This window comes from Engystomops pustulosus, chromosome 5 (genome assembly GCF_040894005.1).
Source record: "Engystomops pustulosus chromosome 5, aEngPut4.maternal, whole genome shotgun sequence".
Lineage (NCBI taxonomy): Eukaryota > Metazoa > Chordata > Amphibia > Anura > Leptodactylidae > Engystomops > Engystomops pustulosus.
In genome coordinates this window covers 26,525,452-26,542,403 of record NC_092415.1, presented here as the reverse complement: position 1 = coordinate 26,542,403, position 16,952 = coordinate 26,525,452, and the positions used below count along the sequence as shown (strand labels likewise).

General features: G+C 43.8%; 1 protein-coding gene and 1 long non-coding RNA gene across 6 annotated transcripts; one reads left to right on the top strand and one right to left on the bottom strand.

Annotated features, from left to right (window-relative positions):
• Window positions 1–663: 663 nt before the first annotated feature.
• LOC140132525 (speriolin-like protein) lies at window positions 664–10,470 on the bottom strand. Of its 4 annotated transcripts, none has more exons than XM_072151417.1 (5): window positions 10,369–10,469; window positions 5,143–5,503; window positions 3,666–3,701; window positions 1,700–1,842; window positions 664–1,038 (listed from the first exon to the last, which is right to left on the bottom strand). In XM_072151417.1, the coding sequence occupies exons 2-5, from the start codon at window positions 5,450–5,452 to the stop codon at window positions 706–708; spliced, it is 822 nt and encodes a 273-aa protein (XP_072007518.1). In that variant the 5' UTR covers window positions 5,453–5,503; window positions 10,369–10,469; the 3' UTR covers window positions 664–705. The 4 variants fall into 4 exon arrangements, with proteins under 4 accessions (XP_072007518.1, XP_072007520.1, XP_072007519.1 ...); XM_072151419.1 differs by having other exon boundaries at window positions 10,313–10,386; XM_072151418.1 differs by lacking the exon at window positions 10,369–10,469 and adding an exon at window positions 10,200–10,291.
• A 19-nt stretch (window positions 10,471–10,489) lies between these two features.
• On the top strand, window positions 10,490–15,893 carry LOC140132526 (uncharacterized). 2 transcript variants are annotated; one of them, XR_011855670.1, is made up of 3 exons: window positions 10,490–10,860; window positions 12,455–12,560; window positions 15,734–15,893. It is a non-coding gene; the product is annotated as an uncharacterized lncRNA (long non-coding RNA). The 2 variants fall into 2 exon arrangements; XR_011855671.1 differs by having other exon boundaries at window positions 15,360–15,893.
• Window positions 15,894–16,952: the final 1,059 nt, after the last annotated feature.

The window sequence follows — 16,952 nt, the reverse complement described above, 5'->3', positions numbered from 1 at the left end:
TGTATCTGTCTGGTTATAGAAAAAGACGGCTAAAAAATAAATAATTTATTGGGAAAAAAAACCATGTGGGGTCCCCAGCTAGATACGATACAGCAGCACCCTGACATTACTGGGGTTTGAGCCCCCACTGTTTTTGGGCCATCACAGCCCAATAATACAACCTGCAGCTGCCACAGTACCCCAGAGCCCATGATATCGCCCACTGTGTTACCGGGGGAGACATTCATGCGTGTGTGCGGACTGCAGATCAAGACATCGCAGGCTGCAGGCTCGGAGGGATGCGGTGAGTGGTGTAACTTGAATCTGTTGGGCCCCAGTGCAAAATGTGTGCCAGGCCCTCCATTACAATGTATTGTTTATAGTACTATTCATCTCATATAGGAAAGTTACATCATATGGGCCCTCTAGACCTCTTGGGCCCGGTTGCGATCGCACACTCTGCACCCCCTCAAGTTACGCCCCTGGGTGCGGTCCCCTAAGGCTAACAGGCCCCATAGCACGGCTGCATCGGCTGTAGTTACGCCCCTGGTCCACGACATTGGCATTGGTCAGCTGTATTGGGCTCCCAGCACGTGTCCTCTTCTCATCCCACAAATATAATGTGACCCTATCTGTACATAGCTGGTTGTACTACGTTTCTATTGAAAACCCCAAACCAGAATATTAGGTCTTAGTTATATTTTTTGGCAGGAGTATAACAGGATCTTACAGGCGGAATAGTGGTTTTCCATCTCGCTTGGAAAGCTTACACAGACACTTGAGCAGAGTGAGGACATTTTCCAGGTCTGTGCTCGGCACAGCGCGGTAAGCGATCTTCTTCAGGTTTTCGGGGTCACATAGGCTGTGCATTTCGGTAGAGTCTGAGGGTGGATGCTGCTTCATGATCCCGTACGCGTTGACCATGTTCTCCGAGAAGGTTGGATGGATGGCCATGTCATAACCGTACTGCTTAAGCGTTTTCATGATCTCATCATATCTCTGCGTCATGGAGGTCCGCTTCTTCTCGTCAACATTTCCTGTCGCAGGATCAGTAGATGCCTGAGAAAAATGTTGTACAGTGAGTGTAACATTCATGTGGTGGCCAAGAGGAAGTAATATATGTTTCACTATAGTGATTAGTGGCTGCCCATTGTGAGAAGAACCACGTCAAACATCTCCTCAACATCTCAGGTGCTTGGACCATCATCAATGAGACAGGGGACTCAGAGGTCAGGCATTAGGGTTACCTATAGTCCAGATATGTGATGGTGGGATGAAGAATTCTTCTGTGATTACTATCATCTAAGAATATTGAGAACCAGAGGGGCTTGTACATACGGAATGAGGAACATATCATTAAAGAGGTTCTGCTTTCAAAGACTCTTATCCACGGGTTTGGCCATAAGTGTCTGATTTCTGGGACTCCCAGCGATCAAGAGAATTCCTCAAAATTCCTCTTACAGATCTTTCTGCACCCTGACAACTACAGCTCCCATCCAGCCTTAAAGTGTCAACCCGCATCGGGACCTGTTGTAGTCGATCCCTAATGTGTTATACATCACCAGGGCCTACTGACTTTCTGCATTGGGGATGTGACCACCAACATTTTGACCTACGCTGGAACCCGGAGACGGAGCATCATATCTAAAACACGGACCTGGAAAACTTTTAAGTTTTGCAATGGAATTTGAAACTATTTAGTTTGTATCCCCAATATTACCTCTACGATCTTCTGTGGGATGTTGGCTACAGATACCCCGTACAGTCTTGTCTGATCCGGAAAGATATGCATCAGGATCCTGCGATCCAGCTGAAAGGCGATCTCCCCTATGATATGCTGCATGAGGTGGAGCTGTTTGGAATCTGCGGAAGACAACGTTAGAAAGTTACCACCGTTAGTATACAGGACTCCTAGACCTCCCACGTGTTACTCAACTCATACATCAAAGAATACAACTTTTATTTTTTGCAAATCCAAGCTTTGGGAGTGATCTTCAAACCGTACATGATTTAAATGGGTAATTTAGACAGTGTAATGCTTAATATCCCCTGTGGTGGCGCTGCAGGAAGATGTAGAGGTTTTATAAAGAGGCCTTATACAGTATAGAGTAGAAACCAGAGGTTTACATACACTGTATATAAAGACACATATGAATGTTTTTCTCACTATCTGACATAAAAATCAAAATAAACCATTCTTGTTTTTGGACAATTATAAAAAAGCAGAATAATTAGAGAGAGAGAATTTTAAGGCATTTTTATTACTTTCTGCAAAGTAAAAAGTTTACATACATCAAAATTACTATGTATTTAAACAATTTGAGACAGCCCATATCATGATTTCTTGTCTTTGAATTTCTAAAGAAATCAGCCAAGATATCTGGAAGAGAAATGCGGACTTGCACAAGTCTGGTCCATCCTTAGGTACAATTTCCTGAAACCTGAAAGTGTCTCATTCATCTGCACAAGGAATTATGCAGAGGGAGGGAAGTGCTAAAGAAGGGGAGGGTGTAACAGCCTGAGAAGTTACAGCACTAAGGGGCTCTGGTAACACGCCCAGAGAACTTCTGTGTCATTAGCATCATTTTAAAAGTTGATTTTAGAAGGAAGGAGGCCATGGATATAAGAAGATTACCACAGTCATGGTTCCTAGATCTATGAGTAATGTCCCTGGGTTAGCAGGATGGATTTTGATGGTAGATATAGTATAAAGGCAATGGTACCAAAAACTAATGAATTGTATGTAAACTTTTGACATTGCAGAGAGTCATAAAATGCCTTAAAAAATTCCCTCTCTTATTATTCTGGCATTTGCCAAATATAAATAATTTTGGTAATCTTAATTGATTATTCTGATGTCATGTGCGGAAACATACTTGTGTGTCTCTATATACAGCTCATGTAAACTTCTGGTTTCATCTGTAAGTTATATATGATGCACAATATAGATGTCTTTTACAATGGATGTTGTATATCGGGTACAATATGGAGGTGGTATACAATATAAAGCTGTATGTAGGGTACAATATAGAGGTTTTTATGTTATATGTAGGGTACAGAAGTCTCTTACAATACACATTAAATGTAGTGCACAATATAGAAACACTTATAATACTGTATAGATTATATGTAGTGTACAAGTTTTTTTCAATAAATGTTATACATTGGGGCACATTTACTTAACCGTCCCATCACACTCCCCACCGTGCGTTGTCCGACGAGGATTCGGGTCTGCAGCGATTCACTAAGATGGTGCGTCCAATTTCCTGCATGTATCGCTTCCCCGCTGAGGTCCGCCGGAGTTCACCTTCTTCTTCCCGGTGCATGTGACTGCTGATCTTGCGACACAATTTGCTTTTTAAATTCCACGGTTTGTCAGAATCTGTCGGGTTGTCCGACGTCCACGCCCCCCTATTTGTGTTGCATGCAAGCCGGCGCCGATACGACACAATCCGATCGCGTGCGCCAAAAACACGGGGCAATACAGTGCAAAAATGGAAAATAATCTCGAAACCCGATGAAAATGCAGCGTTCAGACCCTTAGTAAATGTTCCCCATTGTGTACAATTTTTTTCTTGATACCTTATACATTATGTGCAATGTAGAAGTCACTCAGAATCATGCGGTGTACAATTTAGAGGTTTTATTTACAATATATCCCAGTGTACTATATAGAAGTCACTTACTCTGAGGGGAGTGCACTCCTATTTCTTTGCTCTTCTCTGCGTGCAGCAAGGGGACGAGAAGAAAGATGGAAATAATTAAAATTATAATTTGATTCATTTGATTGATTTTACCCTTGATACAATAACAAGTAACAATAAATCGTCCATGCTGTATAATAGATAACACTAGAGGTTGGACGGCACGTATCGCCCAGTGGCTCCGATGTACTTCCCTGCCATCAGCTGTGGGGTCGGGGTGATATTTTAAAGTCTGAGATCTCAAACGTAAAATCTATGCTAACACCCTAGTCATGTCCTATTGATAATATTGAGTTCTTAAAGTGGTTGGCCATGTTTCCTCATGTTTTGTACAACGGGTGTAAGTGTGTGGGGCAGGATATGAGGTAATTTACCAATATACATCTAGTAATAGTTCTGCACCTGTTTCCTGATATGTAAAGTGAAGCCTCCTGTCTTTTACCTCATCAGCCAGAGATTCCTGTCCATAACATGGCCACAGATCTATTCATGAACAGCCAGTTAGATATCACATCACCCGCACTCTGCGGCCATTTTGTGGTCAGGAATGTCTGACTGATGAGGTAAACAACAGGAGGCTTCACCCTACTTACCAATGACCTAATATCCTGCCCCCCCACACGTACACTAACATGAGGTACGTGAGGTAAAGTGGCCAACCCCTTTAAGACCCTAGTATGGTCATGACCTCCACATACTCAGGAGTTGAGGAGCAATGACCATCTTTTCTTTTCTTTTGATATCTCTTTTTATTAGACCTAAACACTGAAACCTACACCCTTAGTAGTAGTAGTACATGCACAGGTACATAGACACCTCAGATTGTACACTGGTACATGTACTAACTAAAAATGACAGTGGAGCTACTCCGGGAGGAAACTACTATGCAAAAGTCCTCTGGTGAAAACAGGCAAAGGTTACCCCTGAGACAGGCATATAACGGGGCACATTTACTTACCCGTCCCGTCACGATCCCCGCTGTGCATTGTCCGACGAGGATTCGGATCTTCCGCGATTCACTAAGAGCGTGCGTCCGATATCCTGCATGTGTTGCTTCCCCCGCTGAGGTCCGCCGGAGTTCACCTTCTTCTTCCCGGTGCATGTGAGTGCTGATCTTTTTTTTAAATTCTGCGGTTTGTCCGAATCAGTCGGGTTGTCCGACAGCCACGTCCCCCCGATTTGTGTCGCATGCAATCTGGCAACGATCCGCCGCAATCCGATCGCGTGTGCCAAAAACCCCGGGGCAAATCTGAAAAAAAAATTTTGCAACCCGACGAAAATATGGCGTTCGGACCATTAGTAAATGTGCCCCAGTATTCAGAACCAGGTACAATCAAATGCAAACAGTATTAAACCTTCAAACCTTCTACTAAAACGTCAGTAGAAGGGGGAGAGATGGTATATGGGGGGGGGGGGGGGTTTGGGGTGACCATGTTTTTCAATGTACATCTTTTCTTACCTGTACTTCTGCCAGGGCTGTAATTTTCTGCAGCGCCTTCTGTTTCCTCCCGGTGGGCACTATCAAACCTTGAGTTCTTAGAATTTCTCGATTTTTCCGCGTCGCTATCCTCATCTTCCTCGTCCAGTTTGAGGTCTGTCATATGACGCTGTATCTCCTCTGGGTTGCTGTGTAATTTTTCCAGGTTAGTTCTTAGATCCACGTTTTCATGCAGTAGAAGTAACATCCTCCTTAGTTCCCTATTCTGGACGAGTAATTCATCATTTTCCCTCTTGATGACTTCTGTCTGGGGGGCGATGGGCAGATCCATTCTTTCTGGTTTTAGGAAAACTTGCGTCTGGGTGGATGATGGCTGCCGTCACTATGGAGACAATGAGAATCAAGGTACAACACAGAGCAGCGCTTTATGACATCACCCTCTTCTACATATGTCAAAAGATGTTGTGTAGGTTTTACAAGATAGCTGACTAACCCTAGCATCCAATCAGGGATCAGCTTTCACTTCATAGACAGCATTTAAATAATGTAAGCTGAGATCTAATTGGTTGCTATAGGCACAGATGACAGTTTACAGTTAGGCCTGATACATTATGAGGTTATATGAATAATAATAAACTAACATGATATGTTTTCAGCAGGTTGTTATATCCTAAGATTGTAGAACCTAAGGCTGCATTCACACTGTTGTTGCCGTGCTACTGTACGGCGGGCACACGGCAGTGGCAGGGAGAGGAGGAGGGGGAGAGCGCAGCTCACCCTCGCCCCTCTACATAGGAATATATGTCGCACGGCGCCGTATTCCGGAGAAAAATAGGACATGTCCTATCTTTCTACGGGGTACGGAGCGGTATGGTACGTGTGCGGCACCGTACCGCTCCCCTTGGGCGCCGTCCGCCCATTGCTGTCTATGGGGTACCTATATTGGCCATATATACGTCCCCCATACGGCAGTGTGAATGTAGCCTTATTCAATATAATATCTAGCCTGATAAATAAAATACACCAGATTTACCAACATTGAGGATCCTGACTGATAAATCGTCACGTGTCCATAGCAACCAATCAGGGATCAGCTTTCAATTCATAGACAACATTGAAAAAATGTAAGCTGAGATCTAATTGGTTGCTATAGGCACAGATGACAGTTCACAGTTAGGGTGGTGCCACACATGGAGTTTTGAACCCGTTTTTGGTCCATTTTTAAGCAGTCCGTTTTACCAATTATCTTGATTAAAACTGGTCAAAAATGGATGTATTTTCAAAAAATGCATGCGTTTTTTATGACGGACTGCTTAAAAACTGACGGAAAACAGGTCCAAAATGCCATCGCAAATGCCCGATTTATCAAAATATAAAAATACAAATTATTTATTCCTAGGGGTGAACCTTGTGACGAAAAATAGTCTAAATCCCCACTGTTTCACTATTTTGCAACACATAAAAATATTAATAAAAAGTGATTAAAAGGTCATAAAGCCCCCAAAATGGTAGCAAAGAAGTTACTTTCACACATGTAGCTCATCCCTGCCCTTCTCCATAGAGAAACATGGCGCGCGGCGTGGTAATACGGGGAGAGATAGGACATGTCCAATCTTTTCCCTGGGATAGGAACGGTACGGTGCCGCACGTGGGCCCCCTATTTGATCCATATGATCTGTCACATAATAATATGCTCTACCACGATCCCCGTCTTATGTCTGTCGCAGTTTTTCCACTGATTTGTGCAGGTGTCCACATGCATTTGTAAAAGTTTCCAGACCCCTTCGCATTTTCCGTATAGAACCTAATGTTCTATATATGAGCCGACAGTGTGATGCAATGATGATACAATGGTTTATTGTCAGTCATGTAAATTGTATATGCAAATCATGAATGCAATAATGTTGCTGTGACAGGTTCCTACACATGTGCGCTTTGAAGTGTGGAGCCATCACGGAATATATTGATGGAAAGATTCCTGGTTTGTATAGTAAGGTACTACAGTGTTTATATTGGCTGCACAAGAATTACTACTCAGGTGGTTTCCTTTGAAATCCGTTTTATACTTTTTAGAGTTGCTGCCAAATATTTATGGGCAGTGACCGGAAAGTGCTGGGCCACATAGCAATGTAACGTCCTCCGAGCATGGACTTGTGATGATCATCTGCAGACCACAGTAGGAGTTGTAGTTTTACACAGAAGGGGTCGTAACTCTTGTCAAGTCACAATTTCACAAATGATCAGGGCATGCTGGGTCAGCGGTTTCCCAATCCTATCCCTCCACACACAATAAAATGTAGCGTGGAAGAGGTTTAAGGATCAAGGAGGGTAACCAAGCGCACTTACATGCTGGTGTGTGCTTACTCTGGCAAGAGACACTCTTTTTTTTACCTTCTGTCCTCGTTTTGAGAAAAAAAAGCTTTAAAAATTATGCAAATGAGACTGAAAGGCTCCCAGCTCAGTTAACAGCTTTGGAGGGTCACTTCTATTTTTGAGCCTGGTCTGAGTAAATCTGCCACCAGGATCAAGGATTGTAAACTAAGCAAACTAAGGGACCCCTTAAACCCATTTACATAGTTTAAAGCTTTTTTAAAGCTGCAAGGCTGTAATGCCAACCACTGAGCCGCCCCAAAGATTATCTCAGATACCAGACCATTAAAGGGGTATTCCGGGAATATGAACGTCTGATACAAAAAACCCATGATGATATAAATACATGAATATAACAGAACTCAATGTCATTAGTCACAAAATGGAGCTTAACACCTTACCCGCACCTTGACGTGATTCTATGTCATAGGATGCGGCTCGTTCATGCACCTTGACTTAGTATCACGTCCTGGCAATCGCCTGGGCTCAGAAGTTGAGCCCATGCGATCACTGCAGGATCCCAGTGGTATGCGGTCGCTTGTTCATGTCCCACCCTTGGACAAAATAAAAACAGTAAAAAAAGTTTAAGAAAAAAAGTGCAATTAGAAAGAATTATTATAAAGAATAAAAGTCCCCTGAAGTCCCATCCAATGCAATAATCAAATAAAACATAAAAAGTGAAAATCACTTTAAAAAAAAAACATAATGGGGCAGATTTACTTACCTGGTCCTGTCGCGATCCAGCGGCACGTTCTCAGAGGAGGATTCGGGTCTTCCGGCGATTCACTAAGGTAGTGCACCCGATGTCCACTAGGTGTCGCTGCAGCGCTGAAGTCCGCCGAGGTCCGCTGGAGTTCACCATCCTATCCTGGGTGCAGGTAAGTGCGTGTCCAGCACACATTTTTAAAAAAAAATACAGCGTTTTTTCTGAATCCGTTGGGTTTTCCGACAGCCACGCCCCCGATTTCCGTTGCATGCATGCCAGCGCCTATGCGCCGCAATCCGATCGCGTGCGCCAAAAACCTGGTGCAATTCACCGCAAACTGGTCATTTTCGGGGAAACCCGACAAAAAAGAGCGATTCGGTCCCTTAGTAAATGACCCCCATTGGGTATTACAACGTCCGTAACAACCCGAACAGTAAAATAAAATTGTCACTGAACCCGTACGGTGAACGCCGTAAAAAAAACCACAAAAAAACTTATGAAAATTATGAAATCACATCAAAAGTGATCAAAAAGTAACATTTACCCCGACATGATAGCAAGAAAAAATACAGCTTGTCCTGCAAAAAATAAGCTCTAAACCAGTTCTATAAACCAAAATATATAAATGTTCTGCACATTGTTACCTGGCGATGTAAAATGAAGCAAATTTCTCACAAAATGGGGGTCATTTACTAAGGGCCCGATTCGGCAGATTTACTTACCCGGTCCGTTCGCGATCCAGCGGCGCGTTCTCTGCGGTTGATTCGGGTCCGGGATTCATCAAGGCATTTCCTCCGACGTCCACCAGGTGGCGGTGCTGCGCTGAAGTTCCCTGAAATGCACTGAAGTTCACGATCCTATCCTGGATGAAGGTGAGTACAAGCTCCGCAACACAATTTCCTTTTTTAAATGCGGCGGTTTTACCGAATCTGTCGGGTTTTTGTTCGGCCACGCCCCCCCATTTCCGTTGCGTGCATGCCGGTGCCGATGCGCCACAATCCGATCGCGTGCGCCAAAATCCCGGGGCAATTCAGGTACAAATCGGAAATATTCGGGTAACACGTCGGGAAAACGCGAATCGGGCCCTTAGTAAATGACCCCCAATGAGTTCTATATTCTGCAAAACAAGTTAACCATAAAAGAAGTCATATAAATCGGATATCACCGTAATCGTGATGACCCAGAGAACAAAGATAATACATTATTTTTATGGTACAGTGAACGTCCGGGAAAAAAATGCTAAAAACCATAAACAAGGATTAATGATTTTTTTAACCACCACCAAGAAAGAGTTAATAAAATCTGATTATTAGCTATTGAACCCCCTCTTAGCCCCCCCCCCTGTAAATGATGTACCTGAAAAGTGGATCTCTTCCACAAAAAAATAATCCCCCATATGTCCAAATTACAAAGAAATAAACATTTTGTAGCCTGTAAAATGTAACAATTCAGATGAATGGCGCCTCCTTCCCTTCTTTGCCCGGCCCTATGCCCATACAGCAGTTCACCACCACACATGGGGGCATCCTCATACCCGGGAGAAATTTTTTGTCATTTAATACTTTGTGACGGTTAAATTTTTGGCCAAAATTAATATATTGTCTAAAAAAATTGTAGCTTGTAAATTACATTTCCATTTTTTTTAAACTCCTGTAAAGCATCTAAAGGGTTAACACAGTTCTTAAAGTTGATTTTTCACACCTTGAGGGGTGTAGTTTCTAAAATAGTATGATTTTTGGGGGTTTTACTGCTGTTTTGGTCTCTTAAAGTCACTTAAAGCTGAGGAGGTGCCTCTAAATAAGGGTTTTGGCGATTTTTGTTAAAAATGAGACAAATTGCACCCAAAATTCTGAACCTCCTAACAACCTAAAAAAGCTGGGACGGGGCGGAGCTGCTAAGGTCCTTCAGCAGCAGTCACAGGAGGTAAAGGGACGGGCCGGGAGTGGAAGGGATGCCGAATTATACTTAGCCCCCGGGCCCGTCCCACTACCTCTCTGCCCACCTCCTATGCAGCCTGCAATCCGAACCTGGGCCCCGTAATACGGCTGTTGTTATGCCACATTGTCGTGGTGGGCCCCTTTGGAGCTCTGGGGCCCCGGCACTTGCCCGGGTCACCTGGGTGCTGATGCCGGCCCGGCCAAGATCCTTTTGTTCTCAGTAACTCCTCCTACCTCTCAGGCTCTGCTCCCAGTGATGATATAACAGACTTTCCTGCTCTGTTACCATAGCAATGATGGGTAACTGCCATCACTGGCCATACTGGATGCACTGCAACCAACCGACTACAGCCAAACTTAGTGGTGATCACATGACCTGCCCAGGCAGGGCAGTAGCATTTTAACTCTTTAATATAGTGTAGGGCAACAACATTTTTCTGCTAAATTTTAAATAACAACTAATTACATATTAGCTTATATTTTAAGGACCCATTTGTATATGAATTATGCTGATTCCTGGAATACCCCTTTAAGTTAAATACATCAGACCAGATCCTATTATTAATTCAGACATCAGACCAGACCCCTTAATGATGTCAGACACTGGATCCAGTGACAATAGTCAATTCAGAACCTTGGTTACTCTTGTAATATGAATGAGCCCTGAGGCCAGACTTCGATATGTGTTTAGATCCCATGCTAAGCTCCAGACTGGTTGGTATCAAGGTAGGTGGAATAGATGGGGGGAAATAAATGTAGGTGGGCCATAAATGTTATGTAGGATTGAATGGAAGAATGTGGGGTTTGAAGGGTCAAGAGAGTAAATTCTAGAGGGCAGGAGAAGCTGAAGAGAAGCCCTGATGTCATTCTTAGGAGAAGTTCATGAGAAAGCTGGAGAGAAGAAAATGTAATCAATGTTGAGCAGACAGGGGGGTACGTAGGGTTGTGTTAGTTCTGGAGCTTACAGCATGTCCAAAATTTGTGGATATGTTGTGAGCCGCAGAACTAGAATGGTTGTACTATCCTATACCTATAATTCTGAGGGTTCAGGCCATAAAACTGTGGGCAAAACACAGACAATGGGGAGATTTATCCGAAGTGTCTGAGAGCAGAAGTGTTCTAGCTGCCCATGGCAACCAATCACAGCTCAGCTTTATAAAATTAAAGCTGAGCTGTGATTGGTTGCCATGTGCTACTAGAACACTTCTGCTCTCAGACCCTTCGGATAAATCTCCACCAATGTTTCCTGTTCCAAATTTTTCTAAAATGGTCACGAACTCGTAGAAGTTTACATCTAAATTCATATTGTCATTAAGGCATTAGTTACTGTCCCTTTAAATCCAAAGCTATTTGTGGTCTTTGGCAGAATTTTTAGAATCTATAAAAATTTTCCCACAAAATCTGTGAAACCACATTTTCCGTTACTTATTCTTTGTCAGCTCCGTGCCATAATTTATGTTTTCTCTGAGGACAATTGATAAATCAAAAGGGTAAAAATATTTCAGATTACGTCAGCCGCACTGCGAAGGGTTTAACAACCCTGTCCCTGTCTTCATTTCCATTATTAAGGGGAACCTGTCACCACATTTTCACATACAGCCAGTCCCCAGGTTATGTATAAGATAGGTTCTGCAGGTTTGTTCTTAAGTTGAATTTGTATGTAAGTCGGAACTGTATATTTTATAATTGTAACCCTAGCCATTTTTTTGGGTCTCTGTGACAAATGGATTTTAAAAATGTTGGGTTGTCATAAGAACCAAGATTAATAGTAAAGCTTCATTACAGACACCTGTGATAACTGTTATAGCTGATTATTGTAGCCTAAGGCTAAAGTACAGTAAGTTATCAACATCCAGACGTCCGTTTGTAACTAGGGGTCGTCTGTAAGTTGGGTGTTCTTAAATCGGGGACCGCCTGTATACAGTTAGTGACAGGTTCCCCTAAAGCCCTATTAACTAACTGACTCGTAGTTGGAGGCTCTTCTGGCTCCTGAACGGCTCCCTATTGTATGTATAATAGGGAGCCACAGTCCAGCCAAAAGAGGGCACTCCTGTGAGCCTGTTTGCGTGGGGTTAAGTGAGCCATTGGCTTACTGAGGTGAGCCGGTTCACGTTGCTCACTTAAAAGAGCCGTCTAATTCATGAACGACACATCACTAATGTCTACCCATCCTCCATGGAAGCATGTTGTGATTTCATGTGATCAGATACATACATGGGGTAGTCGTTGCAAATGTAACAGGGCCTTTGATAATGTCATTCTAGTGACATGACTTTAAGTGCCCAATGATGTAACAGAGCTCTCTCAATGTTTCATACAGCAGAATATCATAGCCCTGAGGCCTATCAATCAAAAACAAGGAGGCAGGACCATGCAAGTAAAATTTTATATGCAGGACTCAATTAGTGTGATTGGATTCACATCAGGTGAGTTGCATATAAGTTTACAAACTGATTTTTGTAACATTGCAGCCATGAAAAGAAACATAGTAAAATAGTATTTATTAAAGTCTTTGGGGGTCATTTACTAAGGGCCTCGATTTGCGTTTTCCCGACGTGTTACCCGAATATTTCCAATTTGCGCCGATTTCCCCTGTATTGCCCCGGGATTTTGGCGCACGCGATCGGATTGTGGCGCATCGGCGCCGGCATGCACGCAACGGAAATTAAGGGGCGTGGCCGAGTGAAAACCCGACGGATTCGGAAAAACCGCCGCATTTAAAAAAAGAAATGTGTTGCATGGGACGCGCTTACCTTCACTCAGCCCGAGCCGGTGAACTCCAGCGCGTTCAGATGCTTTTCAGCGCAGCAGTGCCACCTGGTGGACGGCGGAGGAACTACCTTGATGAATCCCGGCCGGACCCGAATCCAGCGCAGAGAACGCGCCGCTGGATTGCGAACGGACCGGATAAGTAAATCTGCCCCTTTGTTTTAGGTGGGTTAATTTGCATGTCAGGTTCAAATGGGAATGGGGGAGGGGTGAATGACATCAGTTATTATAAATGTTGTCAGCATTTTTTATGGGGGTTTGGTGGTTATGAGATTTGACAAGTAAGTTTAGTGGCCATAGGTAGGGGGAACCTGAACTGAACTCTTGTACCTGGTAAGGGTAAATACAATACCATAATAGGGTCCTGGTATCCCCTTCTTCCCAAAGGAGCCGCAGGTCACAAGCATATGGCCAATAAACCTCATTGGACACATGATGTCAAAGGAAAACCCAAAAACAGCTACCTGCAGGTCAAATAACCTGATGCTCTTCTGAACAGAAGGGAACATTTACCAGGGTTAGTAAAATATTGGTGATCCTATTAGTGTATTGTACTTATCCTGGTAAATTGCTATGCCCCTGTTTGTATGGCAAACTTCTGGTTCCCCATCACAACAGAACTCCTGGTCTTCAGCACTGATGGGTTGGCCAGTAGTGGACCACAGGACATCACTTCCTTTGACCGACATCCCATGATCAGTGGAGGCCACTGATAACTAGATGAGGGTACTGTGACCCCTGGCACTTTCATTATAAGTAACATCCCATGATCAGTGGAGGCCACTGATAACTAGATGAGGGTACTGTGACCCCTGGCACTTCCATTATAAGTAACATCCCATGATCAGTGGAGGCCACTGATAACTAGATGAGGGAACTGTGACCCCTGGCACTTCCATTATAAGTGACATCCCATGATCAGTGGAGGCCACTGATAACTAGATGAGGGTACTGTGACCCCTGGCACTTCCATTATAAGTAACATCCCATGATCAGTGGAGGCCACTGATAACTAGATGAGGGTACTGTGACCCCTGGCACTTCCATTATAAGTAACATCCCATGATCAGTGGAGGCCACTGATAACTAGATGAGGGTACTGTGACCCCTGGCACTTCCATTATAAGTAACATCCCATGATCCGTGGAGGCCACTGATAACTAGATGAGGGAACTGTGACCCCTGGCACTTTCATTATAAGTAACATCCCATGATCAGTGGAGGCCACTGATAACTAGATGAGGGAACTGTGACCCCTGGCACTTTCATTATAAGTAACATCCCATGATCAGTGGAGGCCACTGATAACTAGATGAGGGTACTGTGACCCCTGGCACTTCCATTATAAGTAACATCCCATGATCAGTGGAGGCCACTGATAACTAGATGAGGGTACTGTGACCCCTGGCACTTCCATTATAAGTAACATCCCATGATCCGTGGAGGCCACTGATAACTAGATGAGGGTACTGTGACCCCTGGCACTTCCATTATAAGTAACATCCCATGATCAGTGGAGGCCACTGATAACTAGATGAGGGAACTGTGACCCCTGGCACTTCCATTATAAGTGACATCCCATGATCAGTGGAGGCCACTGATAAATAGATGAGGGTACTGTGACCCCTGGCACTTCCATTATAAGTGACATCCCATGATCAGTGGAGGCCACTGATAACTAGATGAGGGAACTGTAACCCCTGGCACTTCCATTATAAGTAACATCCCATGATCAGTGGAGGCCACTGATAACTAGATGAGGGAACTGTGACCCCTGGCACTTCCATTATAAGTAACATCCCATGATTAGTGGAGGCCACTGATAACTAGATGAGGGAACTGTGACCCCTGGCACTTCCATTATAAGTGACATCCCATGATCAGTGGAGGCCACTGATAACTAGATGAGGGAACTGTAACCCCTGGCACTTCCATTATAAGTGACATCCCATGATCAGTGGAGGCCACTGATAACTAGATTAGGGAACTGTGACCCCTGGCACTTCCATTATAAGTAACATCCCATGATCCGTGGAGGCCACTGATAACTAGATGAGGGTACTGTGACCCCTGGCACTTCCATTATAAGTGACATCCCATGATCAGTTGAGGCCACTGATAACTAGATGAGGGAACTGTGACCCCTGGCAATCTCATTATAAGTGACATCCCCTGATCAGTTGAGGCCACTGATAACTAGATGAGGGAACTGTAACCCCTGGCACTTCCATTATAAGTGACATCCCATGATCAGCGGAGGCCACTAAATGGCTGAAGTGAATCCTGTGACTGGGCAAGTCACTGGCCAAGTCATAGGTGCTAGACCAGGAGCGACACAGCAACCCTCTTTCAGCACCCCCAGTTTTTTTTATTGTTGGTATGAATTATTACGGGTCTTGGGTTCGCTATTTTGATATTATCTCCCTTGACTGTAATAAATGCACTTGTCTTAATAGGCAACAACCTTTTTATTACAAAACATTTGGAAAGTGAAAATGAGCATCTACAAGATTATAATAAACAAGTCATCGCTCGGCTTCCCCGAGGCAAAGTTACAAAGTTACATCCCAGCTCCTTATCCAAATACCCCGGTGAAGCCAGACTACATTGTTTACGCCGGGTCATATGACCTATCTATACCCTTCTCTAGCTAGACTAACATGTTAATGAATTGTTCCGTACTCTACTGATCTAAGGCATAAACATATCATCTTATTTCCTGGATACATACATAATTCATGAGTCTAGTCAACGTAGTAAAAATAGTATAACCTAAGTTTGTAGTATTTATGTGCACAGATGTGCTCCCATTCCACATTGTCTCCGCCAGGCTGAGATCACTATCACATGATGGTTCTGTGTTGCCTCTTCCAAATGAAAGATGAAATTTGTACAGTGACTTGCGCCTCCGGAGGTTGGCTCCAGCTGAGAAGAGGATGTTTGCACTCTCTCTGTCCTGCTCAGCCCCCATGCTTCAACTAGCATCTAAATGAGAAGAGCAAACTAACTCAACCAAGTATTCTCTTAAAGGGCAACTGCAGAAATAAAGTACCTATTCATGTCTTTAGCTGTGCAGATCCACAGTCCTTGAATTTTGTGCTATTTAGAATTACTGCAATTGCGCAATGGCACTTGAAGGGGTTAATATAACATACTACAAAAATTTTGAAAAACTGAAGAGGAGGATCTTCTGATCTACTATGCATAGTGACTACAAGAAAGAATGAGGCACATTTACTTACCTGTCACGATCCCCGCCGTGCGTTGTCCGACGAGGATTCGGGTCTGCCGCGATTCACTAAGATCGCGTGTCCAATTTCCTGCATGTGTCGCTTCCCCTGCTGAGGTCCGCCGGAGTTCACCTTCTTCTTCCCGGTGCATGTAAATGCTGATCTTGCGACACAATTTGCTTTTTACATTCCGCGGTTTGTCCGAATCAGTTGGGTTCTCTGGCGTCGACGTCCCCCCGATTTGTGTCACATGCAAACCGGCGCCGATGCAACACAATCCGATCGCCTGCGCCAAAAAACCCGGGGCAATTCAGCGCAAAACTGAAAAAAATTGCGAAACCCGACGAAAATGCAACGTTCGGAAATGTGCCCCATTTTTGTCTGAAGGACCTGTAACATTCACAGTGTAATTCTCCAAGTCTTCTTAGGTGGCGCTACAAGACAATTAAACAATCACTGTTGTGATTCCTCACAAATAGTGATGAGTTGACACGTTCAGATTTGCCAAGTTTGGCCGACTTTTGAATGTGAACGCCCACTGGTCACATCCGTGATCATACTGGAGGGCATGCAACATAACACCTTATGTAATCCACCTGTAAGGGCACTTTAATAAATTACCCATAACACAAATATCAGTAAACCTTAAGTTAACTTCCAAAATATGACATACACTTCTTGCTGGGTGGAAAATTAGGTCACAGCTTTATTTTGTTTTATATATCAACTTGTAATATTCAATAATCAGACACTTGGGATAGAATTGCACATTTTTGAGCCCTGGAAGCTTTAGGCCCGGCTTCACTCCCAGCTGGCAAG

Bases quoted from the DNA above. Each gene is read 5' to 3' on its own strand.
- LOC140132525 (XM_072151417.1), bottom strand. From the start codon at position 5,452: ATGGATCTGCCCATCGCCCCCCAGACAGAAGTCATCAAGAGGGAAAAT. The intron at 3,702-5,142 runs GTAAGAAAAGAT...TGCTGCACGCAG, and splicing joins CAGCCCTGGCAGAAGTACAG to AGAAGAGCAAAGAAATAGGA. The intron at 1,039-1,699 runs GTAATATTGGGG...CATTTTTCTCAG, and splicing joins TCCCACAGAAGATCGTAGAG to GCATCTACTGATCCTGCGAC.